We start from the raw sequence: 22,204 nt of genomic DNA, 5'->3' as shown, positions 1-22,204 counted from the left end.
TATAAATTTGTAAATAAATATTTTTTTCAAATGCAGACCTGCCCCCCCCCCCAAGGCAATGGAGCAAGTGATGATAAACTCCTCAGGCTCCCAACTGCAAAAGATTTAGCTTAGTTAATGAAATTGGTAACCAACGTAGAACAACTTTGCATTGTGAAAAGGGCAATTCCATATGACATATGTCAGCAGCCAATACACATCTAAGGAAAAGTAATGTGCATTTTTTAACCTTAAAAGAAATGGGGAGTGGTGTCTAGTCACTGTGTGTGGCTACAATACCACCTGCTGGTGAATCAAGGTAAAACTCATTTGATTAAAGATGGCAGACTAACAACTCATAAAATAGCATATTGTTTTGGAACATAAGTCGTTATTTTATTCTGTCATACAGCAGTGCCAACAGGGTAATGCTATTTGTTCCATACTGAAGGCTTTATTGGGAGTAATTTACAACCAGAAAAACTTGGAATAGTTTGAATTTTTTAAAATATATATTTATCTAGAATTAAAATTCTTTTCTCAAAGGTTGCATAGACAGTTGCATAGACCATATGCAAAGGTTGTATATGGTCAGTGGTCTTAAAACTATTGTCCTGATCTATTGTTTGTGCAGTGCCTGGTATAAAACTAGGAACGTTCATTTGTTTTACAGAAGAGGTGTGAGTTAGTGAGGAAAGAAGGAATGGCAAAATAATAATGGATATTGGGGTGAAGGATGAGGTAGGTCATGATGGGAAAACGTATGTCTCAGGAGTGAGGTCCTGGCCCAGGAATGAGTATGGGTGAGGTATTTAGGTGTACGCTACTACCGTGTCCCAGGTGGTCTGTTTTTTACTTTCCAGAATACTTCCCTGGGCCAGGACATTCCTCAAGTAGTCCCTTTGTGGTGAAGTTAATAACTCATCTACCTTCCTAGTTCCAAAGAAAGCAAGGGAGAAGGTGGCCACTTGTGCTTCTTATTCCACAAATGAGCCTTTAAAAGGAAATAGACAAGTATTTGATAATTTTCCTCTCCTCTTTATCACACAGACTGTACACACATTTCCTTACCTTGGTATATCAAGTTTCTAGTCTTCCCCTTTTTAGTACGACTGTTCAGTAAATAAAATAAAATCAGCAACTTTCTTTTGGAAAAGATACTTGTAGTTTTTTCCCCCTTGGGTTATTTAATCCTTTCATATTCCTGTCTAATTAAAATAACAGTTAAACTTATTGATTTCTCAGTAGTTTCTACCAAAGTAAATATTTCCAAATTGGTGTCTACTTCCTGCTCTGAGTAAAATTGTGTGTTCATCCCAGGTGAGGCCCTCTGAAGCTCTAACGAGCCACCATTATCCTTGCATCTGTGTGAAAGAGTTATGGGTTATGCTTATTCATCTGCTAGATCACAGAAATAAAGGATCCCTTACAGAGGTAAGCATTCTTGCGTTCCCACTATGAATAATGTTTCAAATACAGATCTCTTCATAAAACATCCTAATATTCATGGACTGATAAAATGAGTGTCAAAATAATTTTTGTACCAGTTTGTACCATAAGCACTGACCTGTACCAATAGCATGTGGAATTGCTTTCTGTAACCTTGAAAAGGGTCCATGTTAATTGACTGGCAGAGAAAATAGTCCTTAAAACAGTGTACTGTCCTGGGGAATCTCCAGAACCAGGTACGTGACCAGCTCATCCAGGGAATTGTTTAGGGTTAACTTGGTGGTGGCTACAGCATCAGTGGCATACTCAAGCTGTCACTGATTCTCAACACCACAAACTCACCATCAGGTTTGGCTGCAGAAAGCAGTAGAGATGTACATTAAAGGAGAAACTTTGTTTACAGATGAGACTGATTCCAGCGCTGTACCCAGCACTAACCTGCCACTGCACCAAATACTTGGCTAGGCCATTAGACCACTGCTTGTCCTCTGGTCTCATCCAGCCAGATCTTGGTGACATATCCCAAGTTACTTACTTTGTCCAAAATTGCATTGGAATGGCAATTCTTTTATTAGCAATTGACCTGGTATTAGTAATAGCTGAACCAAAGTGTGGAGACTCCTAGCATCTACCTCTGCTTCTGTCATCAAACTTTGCAAATCAGCTGGCCGTTTGACTGGCTAGATTGAAACATGTTCTATAGTAGAACAGATATTCCTTGCAGACTCTGGAAGTGGCCCTTAGATTGTGTGCTTGCTATCTCCAGCTGTTCTTTGAGCAGCGGGGCTTCTGGATCCAACAGTGCAACCTTCTGTTTGATCCTTCCAGGTTTTCACCACAGTAGTCATTTGCCTACATTCATGGAAACAGCTTTCCTCTCAGCAGAAGAACTAAAATTGTCAACTGCTCACTTAAGAAATCTTATGGAGATAAGCCAAGAAATTGGCAAGTAAACCAAGGCATCTGATGAATGATGAAGTGGCCTTGAGTCCACAAAAATATGTGCTAAAGTAAACTTGTTCATCTTTAGGTTGCTACAAGACTCTTTGCTCTGTTTTCTGTTACATAGTAACATGGCTACCATCTGGAGAAGAAAGAAAATTCTTTCCATTTATCTTGCTCACAATAGGAAATTGGCATCCATTTCACCAGATGTTGTCCCTAGATACTAAAGCAATGTGTAATCATGAGGAACACAAGTTGATTTGTTTACCCAAGAGGCTTAAGAACATATTATTCTTCTCAAAGAAATGCAAAAAAGCTGGGGAAACTTTTTGGGGTGCCCGGACAACTGACAATACAGGTGGAACCTATTTATTTAGTTCTGTTCCGTGACTCGGCGAGATTAAGAAAAAATGTGTTGTGCTAAATATACGCACATTTAGCTGCAGCCTGACACTTGGGGCTGGAAGGAAACTAAGGCAGCTGTTATCAATCCCCTCCTTTGCCTCCCCCTCCTACCCCTTTCACAGGTGGGAAGCTGAGCTTTTAAGAGTCCAGTCCTATGCATTTCTACTCAGAAGTAAACCCAATTGTAGTCAATGGGGCTTACTCCCAGGAAAGTATGGATCGGATTGTAGCCTAAATCTCATGCTTTGCTTGCTGGGAAGACTTGCTTGCTGGACTGTTTTGTTTCCATAGGCTGGAACACGGAGAGCCTGCACCATCTGGGGGGGGGGGAGTTGGGCAAACACTTCCTGGGTTTTTTAAAGCAATCCCCTCTGTTGCTACTGTGCCTGCCTGTGTGTGTGAGTGTGAGTGAGTGAAAGAGAGAGCTCCACCTTGCTGCATGTGCTCTGACTGCAGAGGTTTTCCACCACCCCCCCTTTCCCTCTTCAGCCTCTTTGCTGGCTCAGGGGCTCCAAGAGTGTTGCTGTTCCTTTGCAAGGGGAACCTCTTCCATGGCTCCAGGGCTATTTCCCTGCCTGGGTAAGGCAGGAAAATAGCTTTTTTGCAGTGTTTTGGACTTCCTGGAAAGGGAGCAGAAGCCATAACCTTGAAAAGGTTCCATGTTAATTGACTGGCAGAGAAAATAGTCCTTAAAACAGTGGCAAAGGTGTGTGTGACTTTCATTCCCCCCACCCCATTCACTTTGAGTCAAATCTGAAGATAAAAAAATCTGTGGATAAATAGGTTGCACCTGTACTACATTTTGTTGGTGTATATTTGACAGGATTGCTCTGGGGAAACCCAGCAGTGATACACGCCAGTTTTAGATTTCATCTTTTGCAGGCTCCTAGCACTGAAGGTGCCAAGCAGTGTGGCCAGCCTCTATATAACAGACAACATTTTAAACAAAACCTTTTCTCTACAGTCTTTTTGGAGCTGGGTCAACAAAATTCTAAAGAGTGTATTTGGAAAAAACAGTCATGCTGAAGCCGTATCTACTTTCGAGTCAATTCCATGCAAGGATCCCTTGGGTTTTAGTTGGTGGCTTGTCACTCACCTGGCATCACTTTGCCATGTTGACTGGAATGGAAACATAGACAAAAAGGTAGGTTTGCTTTTTTAATATTTGTGAAGGTTTGCTTGGATGGTTAACCCAGCACAGGTGTTGGTGCTTATTATCAAGATATTTGCATATTGTTAACATGCATTACAAAACTTTGTCAAGCAGCAGCTCTTCCAACCTATTCTGCAACCTGCTTATTAAACTTGGAAACTTTAAATTGGGAGAAAAGGAAACCCTGTTTTGATACTTTTTATGTATGTGAGGAACATAGTAGAATGGGAGTGACATGTGGTATAGGGTGTGCGCGTGCAGCTTGTCTGATGGAACCAAACTCAAAGGCAGTGTTGCAAACTACTGTCTCAAGATTCTGTCTCACTTTACACTTACGGATACTTGAGCGCCAAAGGCTTCCATCTCTCATCAAGATCTCTGTAAACTTCAGCATGTGCCCCTACTTAGAATCCTGAAAAATCCTTAATCCTTTCTTGCCTTTGGGTATTTTAAAGGAACAGCTGCCAGATTTTAGCTCCTTTGTATCTGACAATAAAACAGTGTGTTTCAAATTTGGGCATCCACGCCCAGTTACCAAATGTGAAGATCAAAGCAGTCATTTATAAGAACTTATAAAACTTAAATAATAATAATAAATAATAAACTTTATTTATACCCTGCCCTTCTCCCCAAAGGGACCCAGGGAGGCTTATAACATGTTAAAAACAGATTAAAACATAATTTAACAAATATTTAACAATTATTTAACAATTTAAAGACCAATTTCTGTTTCATAAATACTGAAAGCTTTTTTTTTTCCTAAATATGATGTTTACTCTTAAGTCTTCTGGATAATTTCACTTTATTTGACACATGAACTATTAATTTTCAGATTTATAGACTGTATAATAATGCTGTATAATAATAAAAATGTATGAAATTTTGATTTCTTTGGGCTGTGTCATGACTACGGTCTTGAGTTCGTGCCTGAATTTTGCCCTTAGACTTTGCAGATGAAAATCCATAGCATTACTTCCTTGAGTAGGTCATCAGTGAGAATCTGAGGTCTATTGGCACTGATTCTAGCCCTACAAATAAATCTCCCTAAATTGTCATCGTTCCACCATATTTTTAATTAGCCAGTCCTTCTTGCACATCCCAATATTGTTTATAGGCAAAAAGCACCAATTTTTTTTGTAAAGCTTTTGTTTCTTATAGCTTGGAGGTAATTCGTATTTATTATGGGCAACTGAAACGTGGCCATTAATATATTTGGGTAATTCCATTGCACTCATGTCAATTTATGTAAGCCATGTACCCAATTTTCCTGTTCATAAATGAGAATGGTAGCAGGCCTAGGGCCCAATCCTATCCAATTTTCCAGCACTGATGCAGCTGCAATGTGGCCCCAAGGTAAGGGAACAAATGTTCCCATACCTTAAGGGGGCCTCTGTGTCTGCTGCCCTACCGCAAGATGCAGTGCATTGACCCATTGGCACAGCTACACCAGCACTGGAAAACTGGATAGGATTGGGCCCTTATTTGGCTACACTGCAATTAAAAGGCACAGGGGCACCAAAGTTAAGCATTGTTAATAATATACGTGGCTCCCTTGATATGTCAGTGGGTTTTACTCGTATATGCTAGTTGCCTTTTAACTGTTGTAGAGAACTACATTTATATCTTTATAGTTATGATTAATTAAAATGCAGAAAAGGTATATACTTTTGAATATTGCCTAGAAAAATCATCCAAAATCAAAATAATTTCTGTCAGCTTGGTCTCTGTTTTAAGTTCCCATCCTCCACCTGTGAGCTCTTAAAAAAGTGACTTCTGATGTTTTGCCATGAGGTACGTTACCTTTGTAATGTACACTGCTGTGGCTTGGTTAATGTGAAATTTAAATACTCCTGGCTTTATAAGATGTTAGGGCTACTTTATATGTGACTGTATAGTACTGTGAGTTTATACGAAGTATGGCAATATTAGCTTGTATGGAGAGAAATGGATTAAAATTGGAAATTTGTCAAGTTTCTCTGGTCACATCCAACCTTATTTGATACTTATAAAAGATATATAGATCATATGTGGTTTTTCTGAAGTACAAAACACTCCACATTATCGTATCCTTAAAGGCTACATTAATACATTTTAAAACCAAATAAATCTTGAATAGAAACACTACCACATTTGAACATTGCAGGGGTCAATTTTAACACTGCTCTGGGCTGTTGAAATATAGTCAGAATGACTTCAAGCTAAACATTCTTGCCTTTGAATTGTCTAAAATGACTACTTTGTAAGATATGCAAAGAGTGGTTTCCAGCTGAGCAGCTTAGCTGCTCAACAGGTGTGCCAGGAGAGAAAACTAGTTTTTTGCACAGTTAAAAAAAATGCTACCTATATCCTCAAAGTTGTATCCGAAGTTATGTCTTTCTAATAACATGAGGAATAAATGCAAAAGAAACGAGTCAGTAGTTTATATGGATATATGTCTGCATTTTTTAAAAAGCAAACAGTAGTAGCACAAATCTTTTCCTTAGGCAGAAATGTTATATACTTTGGAGGTGAAGAAAAGTTGGTTGTGGAATCTTCTGGAATTGCTTGTAAAGCTTGAGTTGCAAAAGGCAAAGCCATTGTTATGAACAAGAACAAATTGTGCTGGAGTATTGTATATAGTTGTATAGTTATAGAGTATTGCATATAGTTGACAGTAATACTCACTGTGTGTCTGGCTTGTTGGTTCAGAATTATAGAACAAAACAAAGTGAATTGTTCTATTTAATTTGGGCTTACTCTTCATAGGCCTGGTTCACATATTTTGGTTTTAACCTAAGGTAGTTTTCCTCTATTGGAATGTCACATTGAGACACATTACCACTAGCGGCCCAATCCTATCCCCCTCCTTGCTGCTGGAACTAGTGCACACTTAACAACCATCATAAACCGAGTTCTGCCAGTGTGCTGAGCCACATGCTTCTGTCCCACCACTGGAGAGGCCACAGATGTCTCATGTATGGCGGCAGGGACAGGAGCTCTCTCCAATGAAGGTAAGTGGTTGGGGGGTGTAACGATGCAGGGAGGAGAATAGGATTGAGCTATGAAATAACATGGCTAAGGATAGCAAGAGCTAGCTAATGAGATACATTTTATATACTGGTTATTTGCTAATAGAAGTGTTGACAGATAACGAAATTCCTAGCTCTGACACCAAGTGAGCCACGAGTAAGGCCCCTGCTGTAGCTCCAATCTTACCATTATGCTACACAGACCATGCATGTCCTCTGTAGGAACACAGGCTAAAGATAAGAAACTTCTCAGTTGTTTGTGTGGCTACATTCTGAGAAAACTGCCAATACAGAAGTGGCTCTTTAAAAGGAGCCGGGTTGGATAAGCTGAAACTTGCAATATGATATATATACAAAATATCAATCAACACTTGACTGAGAATAAAAAGTGTGAACATTACATAACGTGTTGGAAATGTGTGGCTTGGATTATAATATTAGGTTTGTGTGGGGGAAGGGGGACAATTAACTCCACCTATCGTAATATTCTGAACATATTTTTGTTCATGCACCACACATGAACTTTGCACATTTTTGAAAAAGTGTGTTCTAACTGTAGTTCCTTAGCACTTTGCTTGCAGATTGGCAATCTGTAGGCTCGACTCAAGGCACTCTTAACTCTTGAACCTTGATAAAGTTGAGCAATGGCTGAACATAGTGGTTAGCAAGCTGATCCAAAGATGTGCTTGTCTTTTGTGTGTTAAAACAGATACGATCAATGACTGTTGTGGGCTTTTACAGTAAAAACTATATCCCAGGCTGTAAAACTATATTTAAGGTTTATCTGACCATCTTTTCTGCCTCAGTCAGAATCTACTGAAACAGGTTGTTCCCTATTGTAGAAGAGGTTGTTGATAATTTAGAAGTACAACAGACTTGTATTGGTTTGATAAATACGAAAAAGAGTAGAAAAACTAGTGAGGTTTTGCCTTCAAAATTCTCTCTCTCTCTCTCTCTCTCTCTCTCTCTCTCTCTCTCTCGTGTATGTGTACTGAGCATTATGATTTTAGTTTGCAATAAGAAGTATCCTTTCTCTAGCTAGGAAATGTTTGTCCATGCCTGCTAGATTTAGGTAAAACTGTAAGAGAAAAAGGGGATGATTTTTCAGGACTTGTTTGTAGCATTAATAACAAGAAGGAAAATTCTCGCATGACTTCTTAGCTTATTGTACATTGTTTATTGACTCTTGCTTATGTAATTAGCTATAAGAGTTTGGTTATTCACAACTGTTTTATATTCAGAAACGAATAGAATCCAACTGGCCCTTTGTGGAGGAACTCTTGAAGCAATCCATCAGTAGTCAAGTAAGTATGTCAAAAATAATATGAAAGCTTGATTGAGCTGATTTGGGGACCTGCAAAAAGAATATGAAGGAAAGCACTTTTATTTACTGGATTCCTTTTTGAAATTTTTTTCTTTAATTCAGGTGTTTACCTCTTGTTAGTGGTCATACTCTTAAGAGGTTGTGTTTTGAAGATAAAATGTCAGATAAGCTGGGGGGGGGTGTTGAGAGAGATAATTATCCTAGAAGTGTTACTTTGACAAGATGTATTCTGAATAAGAACAGGGTGCTTAGAAAATGTAAGCTCTGTGCTAAATCTGAAGGTATCGGGTTGAGGAGACGTGATAGGGGAGATAGTCTTGCATTGAAAATTCAGTGATATCCTCATCACAGCGGGAAGGTGACTTGCCTTGCTGAGCAATTTGTCTTACAGGCTTGAATCAAACTCTTACTGATAAGGTTGTAGCTTCTGAGCACTCATTTCATACCTTATCATTTTTCTTTCTACAGAGTTGTTAATGCAGTACTTTGTGGCCCAGAGGTCAGAACTGACCTCCTTTCAAAAGTGCTTTTAAATATGCCATACATATTAACATATTCACTGTAAATTTGTTCTTGAGTTGCATGTTACAAATTGTAATTTCTGTAACATCGGCCATTATAAAAATAATTTTTTTCATTTGTTTGTGTAGCAGAAGATGGCTGTCCTAGCTAGCAATAGGTGTTAGTCACAGATGGCTTAGTTTTTGGGTCTAGTCAAAATGTTAGCACTCTGCATCTTTAATTTTTTACTATAACACTTTAGTACTGAGGTATTCAATCTGTGCATCCTGCCTCCCTAGTGAGGCATGGCTAGCCTCCAGGGACATTGCCAGGCACCTCGGGGAGAGAGGTGGCCACAGCTGCTCAACTGAGCTGCAGGTGCTGCCTCCTGACTTGCTACTTTTCCGACGTTGAGAGTGAGGTGGGGAGGGCATGTGAAAAGTGGTGGGGGAGGTGGGAGAGAAGGCTGGCTGGGCAGTTCAGAGGTGCTGCATCTCATCAGCACAGGGTGAGCTCCTGGCAGGCTTCAAACTGGGAGGGAAGCCTGACCTAGAGAGAGCAGCGAAGCGCTTTCTTCCACTTGGGAAAGAGGGAGCCCAGCCTGCTCTTGGGGGGGGGAGGTGTCCAAATGCCCAGCCTGCATTCCTTTGCCTTGCCTGGGGGAATAGGGGTGGCATCTGCATGTTGGGATGTATGTGTGTGAGTAGTCCCCATCTACTTTGGGGGTGAGTTGTAATCTTGCTGGGTGTGGCTGCAATCCTATCTACACTTTCCTGGGAGTAAGCCCCATTGACTCAAATGGGACTTACTTCTAAGTAGACCTACATAGGCTTGGGGTCTGTGTCAGGTTAACCAAGGATGCTCACCTTTCTCTTTTCCTCCCCTTTCAAAAAAGAAAAAAAGCCACCCTTGATGGCTTTGTCTCCAAAAATTGATTAAAAAATAAAAACACCCATTTCTTTTCAGCCACCCCCTTTTTCTTCCTGCTTCCTTTTGGGGGGGGGGGTTACTTCCCATGTCAGCTGCTATTATAAGACAAAAGGCACAATCCTAGCTAGGTCTGCTCAAAAGTAAGTCCTATTGTGTTCAATGGGACTTACTCCCAGGAAAGTGGTTAGGATTGCAGCCAAACATCTGGGTCTCAGTTTGCTTCAGTTTGCAATTAGCAGATACTTAGCAGATAATTAGCAGATACACAAAACAAAGTCTTCCCTCCCCCAGCAAATTCATCACTTCTCCCCCCCCCCTTTCCAAAACCCTGCAGGTGTGTGGCTAACAAACTCAGGGCACAATCCTAACCAGGTCTAAGTAAGGATTAAGTCCTATTTTGTTCAGTGGGGCTTACTCTCAGGTAAGTGTGGTTAGAATTGCAGCCTCAGAGTGCTGGCAGCTGTTTTTTTGTTTCTAGTGTATAATTATAACACCTTCATCCCCATTTTGGGGGGTAACTGAGGTGAGGTGTTGTAATGGGGAGCTGTGGCCAATGGCCACAAGGATCAGGGGAGCCAAGGGCCAGAAAAGTTCAAGAACCACTGCTTTAGGAGGACTCTTAGATTTTTTGATATGACTTTGAGCTGTTCTGATTAGTATGTCTAGAAAAGGTTGAATAAATAAAATGCTAAAACCTAAAATCAAAGAAGCATTGAAATGTAGGTGTAGTTGAGATTAAATGTTTCAACTAAGCTCTGTTTATATGTTGACCAATGTCATTCTTTATAGTACAGTACTTTCAGATTACTGACTCTACTTTATTCTCTACTTTATTCAAAATGGAACTCTACTTTATTCAAATTGTTCTTCTTGTGAATGGTTATGTCTCTAGGAATGCATTGTATGAAGATATTGTCAACACAAAAGGTCGATTTTGATCCATCTTTGCTTAGTTTTATTGAATATCTCCTGTCTTCTACATTTGCATTTGCAATATTTGAAATTTCTTCAACAGTATCAATATCTTATTCAGAGTGTGGGGGGGTGCATACCTCTGATTAAGAAAAAACATATAGCTACTTTACTAATTATAATCTAGAAGCAGATAGGCACTAATAATAATTAAGAATATTTCTTTTGAACAAAAAAGTTCACCAAGTGGTTTACAGACAAAAATCAAATAATTAAATGGGTTCCTGTCTCAAAAGCTGACCTCTCTGAGTTCTGACTTAATTTGTAGGAATTAGTTCTCTGCTTAAATTACCTTACATGCAGATGCTCTGAATACTGAAGGAATATTTCAGAAACAGTATTAATCTGTTTCCTGAGTATACTTGTTTTATGTCAATCTATACAAGTTGGAATGGATACCTCTGCTGCCACTAGAATGTCTTTGTGATAGTATGAGTCCAAAAAGTGAGATTACTACCTCTTAGCTTAATTTAATTATTAGCTTATTGTGGCACATTCTTGGCAAAAGAAGGGACCTTCTCCACTTCTGTCCATAGTGGCATGACCAGATGGGTTGAGAGAGTCCTTCCTGAGAGGTGATCAGTCATTTTTTTATATGAGCAAACTCGAAAAGGAAATGGGTGCAGCTATAGGCAATCCATAGCAAAAAAAAAAAACAGTTGTTTTTAGTTGGGAAATCAAAGCCCCTCCTGTCTCCTGATAGAAGATCTGGAAGCATAGCTTCTGCTAACTCCATACTGAAAGCACTTCTCAAAAATCTAAAGCAGTAGTTCTCAAGCTTTTTAGCACTGGGACTAAGCACTTCTTAGAATGACAATCTGTTCGGACCCACTGGAAGAGATGTCATTAACCTGGAAGTGATGTCGTGGCCAGAAGTGACATCATCAAGCAGGAAAATTTTTAACACCCCTCCCATACAACAAAATCGTATCAATCAAATAAATTAAGAGTTGACAATAAGTATAAGTTTAAAAATTTATTTAAAATAAAGAACTCTCCTAACTCTCCCAAGCAGTTACTGATCTGTTTAAAAAAAAAAAAAATCCCCAAACATCCCAAAGGCTGTAATGCCATCCACATTTACCCTGGACTAAGATCTATTGACTATTGTTGTTAAAAGCATATACATAGTAGCCTGTTAAAAGTACAGATCTGTAACATTTCCCCAAATGTAGTCTCATACTATGGTAGCATCAAGTCTAATGTTTAAAAAATAAAATACACATTGAAAAGAATGCAGGGCCCACCTGAAATTGGCTTGCAGCCACCTAGTGAGGTCCTGACCCACAATTTGAGAAACACTGTTCTAATGTATTTACTAGAATACAAATTCAATTTGTAGGAACCTTGACTGCAGAATTGATACAGTGGCATAACCTACTTTAGCAGTGGTACTTATTTTTGGAACCAACACATTTTTGCCTGACCCACAGGTGTACACATTTGGTCCCTGTATTGTAATAATAATAATAATAATAATAATAATAATAAACTTTATTTTTATCCCGCCCTTCTTCCCAAAGGGACCCAGGGTGGCTTACAACATATTAAAAAAAACAAATTAAAACATAATTTAACAGATAAAAACATATTAAAAACACATTAAGAAAAACCATAAAAACAGTAATCAGATAAAAGTCAGAATAAAAAGAGCATAAAACAGCAGTTCAAGGAGGAATCACGCCTGTAAAAAACTAAAAGATGTATAAAAGATGTTAAAAAGGCCATAGAGTCAGAAGGCTTGTGTAAACAACAAGGTCTTCAGGCCTCGTCGAAAGGTCTTGAGGGAGGGAGCCATTCTCAAGTCAAGGGGAAGGGAGTTCCATAACATTAGTGCCACTACTGAGAAGGCCCTATTTCTTGCCTTCGTGTTGTATATGCAACATTGGGCAGAAATGGCTTAAATAGGACAAGCCAAGAATTGCCCTGTTCTTATCTACTGCTAGTATGAAGTCGCTTCAGTTGAGGATAGTAGCATGCAGACTTGCTGCTTAGAAATGATGGCAGAAAAGCCTATTCAGATGCAGTTTAACAGAGGATTATATTCCATCTCTGTAAATTAGAATACTGCAGGTCCATCCTACTATTCCAAGTGACCAGAATGTTCGCATGCTGTGTAATTGCCGTTGCTTTCAATAGGACTTGGTCTTGGCTAACTACTGCTGTGTTATGGGATAGGCCTTGATACCTTGTTTGTTCAGGAATTGCATTTTTAGTGAAAATCCTACTTATTTTTTGAAAGTCCCACTGTTTTTAATGGGTATTACTCCCTATTAAAGTGTGTTTAGGATTGTAGTTAACAGTGCAATCCTGTACATGTCTACTCTGAAGTAAATCTGATGGTTTCATGGAGCTTACTCCTAGGGAAGTATGCACAATTACCTTTTAAATTCCCCAGTTCTGCATCTGTATGATTCCAACTCCTAAATGTTGATGGAGTTTTACTAGATGACAGTGGCAGTACTTATCAGTTTTTATTTTCTAGATCACTGCTTATATTAATAGTTTGGCTTGCTCCTAAACCTGAAATAACATTTACAGAAGCAAATGTATTTTTGAAATCAAAGTCTTGCATTTGATTGTGGTCAAGGTTATTTTTATTTTATTTTAATAAAAAAATCTTGTGAAAGTAATGCAAAATATAACAGCATTTGAATGTCTTTGTTTACTAGACTACAGTATTAGAAGAACAGCTGCGAATGCACCTTCAGTGCTGTCTGACATTAAGCCATACCTGGGATGCAAACCTCCCCACCGTTACCATTCTCTGGGAATATTACAGCAAAAATCTGGTTAGTAAATATGCTTAAGAGAAGCTAGAGCTGTACATGGGCATCTGTTACCTTGAGGAAGTTGGTTATAATCCATTTTACTTTGATTAGCAATGAATTATCAATGACCTTATCAGTCATTGAGTTCTTATGAGTTATTCTGATTTAGTCATCCATTCTGTTTATATTGTTCTCCACCCCATCAGTCTGAGCACTCTAGAGATACTTAAAATGTTTTACTTTTTTTTTTTAAAGAAGGCGCCTCCACTTGAAGATACAAAATTTGTTACTGGGAGAGGTGCAGTCTCCCAACAGCCCACCTTCCGTTGACTGCGGACTAAAGCCAAAGTGTACTCCCCTGAGTTGTGCAGCCAACAGGCAACTGACTGGCCTTTATAAAATGCTTTTGAGAAAGGATTACATACTAGAATCCAAGCAATTGTTAATCCTTTGGCTACAATTATAATTTAACTGATTGTTCTCCTTGTTGGATTTCTTGTTGGAAGTAATCTTCCAACAAGTAGTAAGGTCTTCCAACAACACCTTGTTGGGAGTAAGGTCTTCCAGCAATGTTGCTTCTTTAGAGTGTCCCCCCACCCCGTACTTTTATCAGCTTCTGCTGCATGGAGCAGTCTACTCGAACTTGTGCTAGCGGATCCACATGGATCTGTGCTGCAGGATCAGGTTTGGGAATGGGGTTAGGATTGAGCCACTGTCTCCAAATCCATCCCCTTCCTAGACCTGAACTGCCCTACCCCTGGTCTCATTGGCGCCCTGTTCCACCTAGCTGTCACCTTTCTGCTATTTTTGGCAGCCTCTGAAGGTCCCTACCATTGGTAGATCTTACCTAGTACCTCTTCTTCCCAAGTGTGTAGAACTCATTCCTAACTGTGCAAACAAAGTAGATGACAAAACCATTATTTTATCATAAACAAAAATATTGATTGTAATTGTTTGTAACGATTGTGAAGTTTTCACTTCAGTTGTAATTTGTGATTTCATTTTTTGAAATATGTATGTTTTTGTTTTAGAACAGTTCTTTTACAATTCCTTGGTTTGGTCTCAAAGATCTTGCAAGTCTTAGTAAAACACCTTTGTCTATGTATGAATTGGTAAAGAGCTGCTGCAGTGACATGCATACCCCTGACATGTATGCCTCCAGCAATAGCTATCAATTTTTTCTTCGAATTTTGGCACAAATAATGAAGAAGACAGTCAGCACCAATGGTATTCATCCTTGGAAGCAGATCAAAGGAAGGTACACAGCCTATATTATGTTGTAAATAATAGTATCCTATTTGATGTTCTCTTTGTGCTGATGCTTTCAGCAATCATTGTGTCTTCTATGATTGCCTCAATTTGTTTTATTTCCAAAGTATACCTCTATTATTTGTTCCATGAATTCTGAAATACTCCCATAGAGAATGGGGAAAAAAAACATAATTATAAATCTGATATTTTGGTCATATTCTCTTATTACTTAGTTTAATTCATATTTTAGTTGCTAACATGCAAACTGTTATAGAAACACTTGCATTTTATCAGGTATATATTTTTTAACGGTACACCATAACTAATGGTACAGTCCGTTGCTTCTTGCGTGTATAGCCCATGATGCTGTTTTCCAAGGGAAAAAAGTTCTGTTATTCCTGGCATGTTTTAAGTGCAACCCTTTTTTCTTTTTAACCTGCCCCAAGGGAAATTGTCTTTACAAATCTTAAGCCTGATCCCTTCTAAGTATAAAGGTAACTATACTGTACATGATTCTTATAATCAACATCCTGAGTAAGGTAGTAGTATCGACATACCCTTGCAATGCACAAGGCCAAAATATCTACTGGATCCTGGCACTTGAACTATTTGGGCTCAGAGCACTAGTTGCCTCTCTGCATGGCTCTAGAGAAGATGGATAGAAGGATTAATTTTAAAACCAACGTGATGCCCATTTCTTGTGGGCTTTGCAGTTCAGAGCTGCGCAGTCGTCATGCCAGACTGTCAGGTACTGCTTTGCAGTTCACTTTCGCCTGTTCACAGTTCACCTGTATATAACAGATATTGCTTTCAGTTACACTTGCAGAGCTAAACACATTTGGGAACCGAACACAAGTTAGGTGTTCGGTTCCCAAATGTGTCTGTTTGGTTCCTAAAAGTGTTTAGCTCTGCCAGTATCAGGCTGGTGGTCAAGGGTGGACCCACAACTCACATTCAGAAGGAAGGGACATATAAGGATCATTACCGTTAAGTTCTCTGGGATCATCAGAGCAAAGGGGAAATACGAAACTGGCATTAAAATGTTGGTTTTTTTCTTTCATTGCAGAATTTATTCCAAATTTCATCAGAAGAGAATGCGAGAACTGACAGAGGTGGGGCTGCAAAATTTTTTTAATCTCTTCCTCATGCTGGCAGCCATAGCTGAGACCGAAGACATTGCCAGCCGTGTATTGGAACTTCTACGCTTCCTGAGCCCAGTTTCCACCAGCATTGCTCAGAGGGCTCTCATTTGGAAGGGCTTCTTTGCCTTCATCTTAACCTATGTAGAGAAGAACATGGACATCAGTGCATTGGCTGAGGAGCTCTTGCATGCCTTCCGTGAAAAGGCAAAGGATTTCTTAGTCACTAAAAATGACCTTGGACAGAAACAAAATCTCTGGATGCTTCTTTCCACGTATATTGATGGGGTCCAAGAAGTCTTTGAGACCAGTTGCTATTTGCACCTTTCTGAGGAAAAACTGCTGAATGATGGCTTTAGTATGCTACTGCCAGGTTGCCGGGGAACTGAACTTGTGATGGTCTTAAATTTCTTGCAAGATATTCTCTCCAGGCTGAGGTAAGGATTTGTATATATGTTAAATAGTTTAATTACTTGGTAGCATCCTATCTCCCAAATTAATAACCAACATTTTCAAATATTGCATCGCTTCAAACATATTTTTTTTATTTTTAAACATGCCTGACTTGACCAAGGTTTATCCAGGTCTGTACAAACTCTCTATGTCCAACACAGCAATCAAATTGGCCCCCTCTGTTTAATGAGAGCCTGTACAACTTGAGTGTCATGTGCAATGCGCTGGATAAACCTGGTTTTGTTCCTTCCAGACTAATATGTGGTGAGTGACTGAATATACGTGCTGGGGGAGGGGGGTTACAAACTGATGATCAAACAAGTGCATCCAGACCTACAGCACATGCTAGGAAGCCCTCCACTGGTGTGCTCTGTAGTATTACCCTGCTCCCCTCCACGGTATTCTACATTACAGGGAGATTTTTTTCTATTGGAGTGTTTACCATTGACAAGTGCTATCCCCAGAGAGACCAGATGTGGAGCTGCAGAGCACAGTGACATGGTGTGGTTTGGTGTACACTTCTGGACTTTCTGTAACTATGGGTGTTCTCATTTATGTAGCCTCACAACTTTTTCCTCTTTTTTTTTTCTTTGCAAGTTTCTATTTAGATAAAAATGGCATAAAACAGGGGAATGGAATGGTGACTAGTGGAAAATGGGAGAGCGTATTTAATCACTAGCAGTTTCGCCTTGATTTATTGATCCAGTTTACGACCTCCACACGGCCCTTTTTGTAATAAACATATTTCTGTCCACTAATTCACATTGGAGGGAGCTCTGCAATTTAAAGCCAAGAAGTGCTTCAGGAAGGCTGGAAAACATCTCCTGTCATCCTGCCACAAGCCCTAATGAGACAGTTATTGATTGGTCACTGTAGGAACCTGAGGATTTGTGAGGGAGGGGCAGTGGAAAATATGCATTATGAACAGTGGGAAGAAACTGACCTGCATGTTTACCATCAGTACTTTGTTACCATCTGAATAGTTTGACTTCTGCTGTCAGTAGCTTGTAAATCCAAGGACAACTGATTATTTTTTTTTCTAGGCTGTCTTTGAACAAAGATAAAGTGGCAAAGTGTAGGATATTTATTAGGAGGTTCCTTTTAAATTGGTTTAACGTGATTTTTAAAATGTGCAAACACTTCAGATGCACAAGATGCTCTCTGAAACTTTTCAAGAAGTATGTCCTGCATTTTACCTTGAGCTGTCTTTTGAGTCCTAACACAGTAGCACCGTCTTGATTTTAGTGGAAGAGGAAACTGTATTAACAAACGTTTTGTTCACTTTACTAAGGCTGCAATCCTACATGCAGTTACCTGGGAGTAGCCTCATTGAACCACATGGAACTTACTTCTGAGTAGGCATGCCTAAGATTGCGCTGCACATGTAAGCATGTTTTTTTTACAATAAACATAATATTGAACTGTATGAAACAGTTGAAGAGGGGAATCGGGGTGGGGGCCCTGGATGGGTCAGGATTGGTGGCGCCAGCACGTGCCACATCCTGTTCCCCTGCCTGGGTCTGATTGACCTGCACAGATCAACTTGGATTTGTGCCAGTGATATAGTTGGTGCAGTTCCATATTGAACCATTGCAGCTTCTGGGGCTTACCCCAAGGAGACCTCCAGCAACTGAAATTCCCCTGTGGCATGCTGGCTCTGCTTCATAACTACACAGGAATTTCAGTTAGGATTGGGCATCCCAGTGCCTTGCTCTTAAGCCATAAATGGCTTTATTGTTCAAAACCAGCATGTTGAATTGTGCCCAGAAATGCAGACAAAGGAGAAGTCGTCATCTTACAGAGTCAGACCACCTTGTCGCCTACCGCCTTGTCAGACCTGTTGTATGCGTGTATTGTAGAGCAATACCTTTGGCCAGATTAATAACATGCATTCTTGGCTACCTCACTGACTTGGCAGAAGAGGAAATGTCTTGCTGTAGCCATCTTTTCTGTTTTAAGATCCAGATGGGAATAAGATATCAGCCCTTGTGTAAGCGTAATATTTCTGCCAACTGTACTGGGTGTAATAGTTCTAGGGCTGTCAGAATTTGCAGGTAGGTTGGAAGTGAGATCACTGATTAAAGAGAGAAGCGGCTCCCTGTAGGCAGTTAGTTAATAAGAACTTCATATGCCACTTTTCTGCTAACCCAAGATGATGGCTCACAGGAGCATTCCTTTATTGCTGATTAAGTAGCATTATGAAAATACTGACTTGGCTGTGTTAACTAAATGCCTTGGTATTTAAAGCTTAGAATGTCAAATAGTTGTAGCAATCCCCTTAAACATATTGCATAGACTTTCCGAAATCACATTTTTAGTTTTCTCCACTTTCTTCCCTTTGAGGTGATTGCCATTTCGACAGTCTTTCATTTTGCAGAGTGAGGTGTAGCTGAAAGCTGTGCTTTTAATGATAGCCGTTCATACTGCTCTGGTTAGGGGACTAGCGGCCCTTCCCATTATAACCCTTTTATTTTCAAGGATTTAAAATGCAGCTGTGAAAATTTGCTCTTGGGCTAAAACATGCCTAACAAAGTCTTGTAAAGGCATTCACTTTCTGTCTTTCAAAATTCTCTTTCTTTTCACATAGCCATTGTAATTTTCTTTTCTTTTTTTTAAGTGGACAGGTATAGGAAGAATCTAATGGTTTTTCAGGCTTCTCCATTTACTAGGGGGACAAAAGGAATGCCTCTGTTTTCTGTTCTAGGATTACTAATATTAAATCAGAATTATATACTGCAAGAAATAAATAAGGCTGCTGGAAATCCAAAAAATCTAACAGCAGAGTGGACTGCCTTCAGTGAATGTGATTCATCTGGCCTTGTCTTATCCCGTCAATTTCCACGTTATGTGATTGGATTATTCAGTTATTCCCAATGCAGAGATATATCAGACTTTACTCCATCAGAGGATATCCACTCTAAGTTACTAAGAACACTGCGCAGGGAGGCAGAGGCACTTCTCTGGTCAGGTTTTTTACTCTCACACACACTAAATTAAATGTTTTTGAGTATAAAAGTTAAATTGTGTTTTTAATAGAATGGTTTATTTAGGGCATGTTTTATAGAATGGTTAGTTTAGATAAAGTGGACAGAGTATAAGGACTCTTTCTCACACGTAATTGCTCATAACCTAATCTTGTGCTCTTCTATCTTAAAAACAGTTTAACTTAGTGTGTACACAGGTAAACAACACCGTGACCACAGACGAGCTCCCCCCCCCCACAGTATTTTTATGCAAGTTCCTCTGAGTGCGTATCCTATAAGGGAGAAAATTCTGATATACTCCCACTTCTTTGGGAGTAGCTGAATAACCCAGTCATTTTGCCTCAGAAGTCTCGTTGAAGCCCATCTCCTTGGTTACTACCCCATCCTCTGATTTTGTTTACTTGATTCAACTTGGAAAAGTAGATACTGATGAAGACTTGTGTATTTTTGAGAGCAGCCTGTAATATGCATACTCGTCACTTAAAAAGAAGGAAAGCTACCCAAAGTGTTAAAAGTGAAGGTCTGGTTGAAACTTTCTGGAGTGAGTGACAGGCATGCTCCGAGTTGACAACATGGTGTATTTATACGGGCAGACTTGGCTTCAAATTTCTGCCAGTATTGAACTTGCTTGATGGATTTTGTCCAAGTCGTTCTCAGTTGGACTTAGTTTCTGGGGAAAAAGGGACTGAAAGAAGTGCTTTAAGAATAAAAAAGACTGAATCTGAAATCCTAGGCATACTTACTAATTAGATCTTTCAAAGAAACTGTCTTGTGAATTCTGCTGCCTTCTGAGACTAGAGGTAATTTACAAGAGAACTTTCTCTGGTGGCTCCCACAATATGGAATGTTTCCTATTTGCAAAATGCTGTTGACACCCTTGTATTTGCCTTTTGGCACCAACAAGACTTATGTTTGCCAGGCATTTGTCCTAGTACTTCTCAAACCTATTAGCACCAGTTCACAAGTTTTAGAATGACAGTTTGTTGGGACCCATTGGAAGTGATGTCATTAACCTGGAAGTGATGTCATAGCTGGAAATGGCATCATCAGTTTAGGCTTCAAACAGTCAGCCAAAGGTCTCATTACATACTGCGTTTGTACTGTTAACATTCCAGCTTGGAAGTCAAAGCAGAATGCAGGCTTGAATCCTTCTCCAACCACACAGCCCTCTCTCCTTTTCCAACGTCCACCTGTTCAGGACAAAGCACCATGCTTCTCTCCCACCGGGAGCCCACCTTGCCCAGCAGCTCTGTACCCTGTATTTCTAGCTCTGTATCTTCAGTGGTGACTGAGCTAGGTGCTAACCAACCTACTTGAAATTGACTTGTGACCCACAGTTTGAGAAATGCTGGTTTAACTTCATAGAGTCTTCCCCCCAGTTTTAAAAATTAAAAAAATCTATTTTTCTGTTCCTACAAATTTTTTTTGTTGCTGCAGCTGCTTTTGTCTGGTTTAAAAAAACATTATCACACAATAAACATTGTGACTGTGAACCTCCTTGAGTCTTTGTTTGAGAAAGTTGGGACGCAGTTTTTAACACATAAGTAAACCAACATTATTAAACTAAATATTGCATTTGAGTAGACATGGTCTGGCAAGCTGTGATCCAAGTCATGTTATTCAAAGAAGTGCGTAAGCAAGATTTATAACTAAATATGCATAGGATCAAGTTGTAAAGATAGTATAGAGAGCTTTATTGATCTCTAGATAAGAATCAGTGAGGTTAGAATTGAACTGATACCTTATTTAACCTTTTTAGTCCCTAGGATCTTGGCTCCTAAACTCATTTTTATGGGAAAGCCCACTATTGGAATTCTTTGTCTTCTTTCCAATTATCTCTGTCAAGAACTCTTTCCTTTGTGCTGCATTGTTTCCTGCAGGCACTGATGACACCAAGTGAGCCACGAGTACGAGTAAGGCTGTAGCTCCAATCTTACCATTATGCTACACAGACCGTGCATGTCCTCTGTAGGAACACAGGCTAAAGATAAGAAACTTCTCAGTTGTTTGTGTGGCTACATTCTGAGAAAACTGCCAATACAGAAGTGGCTCTTTAAAAGGAGCCGGGTTGGATAGGCTGAAACTTGCAATATGACATATATACAAAATATCAATCAACACTTGACTGAGAATAAAAAGCGTGAACATTACATAACATGCGTTGGAAATGTGTGGCTTGGATTATAATATTAGGTTTGTGTGGGGGAAGGGGGGCAATTAACTCCACCTATCGTAATATTCTGAACATATTTTTGTTCATGCACCACACATGAACTTTGCACATTTTTGAAAAAGTGTGTTCTAACTGTAGTTCCTTAGCACTTTGCTTGCAGATTGGCAATCTGTAGGCTCGACTCAAGGCACTCTTAACTCTTGAACCTTGATAAAGTTGAGCAGTGACTGAACATAGTGGTTAGCAAGCTGATCCGAAGATGTGCTTGTCTTTTGTGTGTTAAAACAGATACGATCAATGACGGTTTTGGGCTTTTGCAGTAAAAACTATATCCCAGGCTGTAAAACTATATTTAAGGTTTATCTGACCATCTTTTCTGCCTCAGTCACAGTACAAAAATGGCTGTCTTCTTAATATAAAGATTCTTTCATAGTGGGACTGTTGCTAAATCAACAAATTAGAAAGTATATTCATTATTGCTGTGGTGCACCCTGTAGCTCGGCAGGTTGTGTGCTGAATTTCTGGTATATGTTTTCGCTATGGAAAAATATGCTTTCTTTGAGGGGTATTTTTTTGTGTTATACATTGCCATCAGAAATGCCCTGTGGGAAGCCCTCTGGGCCCATCAGGAGACTCTCTTCTTCTCTCCTTTTTATATCTGTGAACAGATAAGCTGATAAAGAGACTACAGAGAGGTCTGTGTCTTTTACTCTGTGGCTTCAGCATTAGTCCTTGAAAAATGTTTTTTCAATATATTAATTTTTTAA

The 22,204-nt window shown here is 39.4% G+C and overlaps 1 protein-coding gene across 1 annotated transcript in view; it reads left to right on the top strand.

Annotated features, from left to right (window-relative positions):
• The window catches only part of MMS22L (MMS22 like, DNA repair protein), a 78,888-nt gene that overhangs the window by 19,684 nt on the left and 37,000 nt on the right, over positions 1-22,204 (top strand). The window contains exons 9-14 of the mRNA XM_066610120.1: positions 1,300-1,413; positions 3,743-3,922; positions 8,181-8,243; positions 13,339-13,458; positions 14,469-14,695; positions 15,755-16,264. Coding sequence (XP_066466217.1) covers positions 1,300-1,413; positions 3,743-3,922; positions 8,181-8,243; positions 13,339-13,458; positions 14,469-14,695; positions 15,755-16,264 — 1,214 coding nt within the window. The remainder of the gene's footprint in view (positions 1-1,299; positions 1,414-3,742; positions 3,923-8,180; positions 8,244-13,338; positions 13,459-14,468; positions 14,696-15,754; positions 16,265-22,204) is intronic.

The sequence above is a fragment of the Tiliqua scincoides genome, chromosome 1 (assembly GCF_035046505.1).
Source record: "Tiliqua scincoides isolate rTilSci1 chromosome 1, rTilSci1.hap2, whole genome shotgun sequence".
NCBI lineage: Eukaryota > Metazoa > Chordata > Lepidosauria > Squamata > Scincidae > Tiliqua > Tiliqua scincoides.
This window is presented reverse-complemented; position numbering and strand designations above follow the sequence as displayed.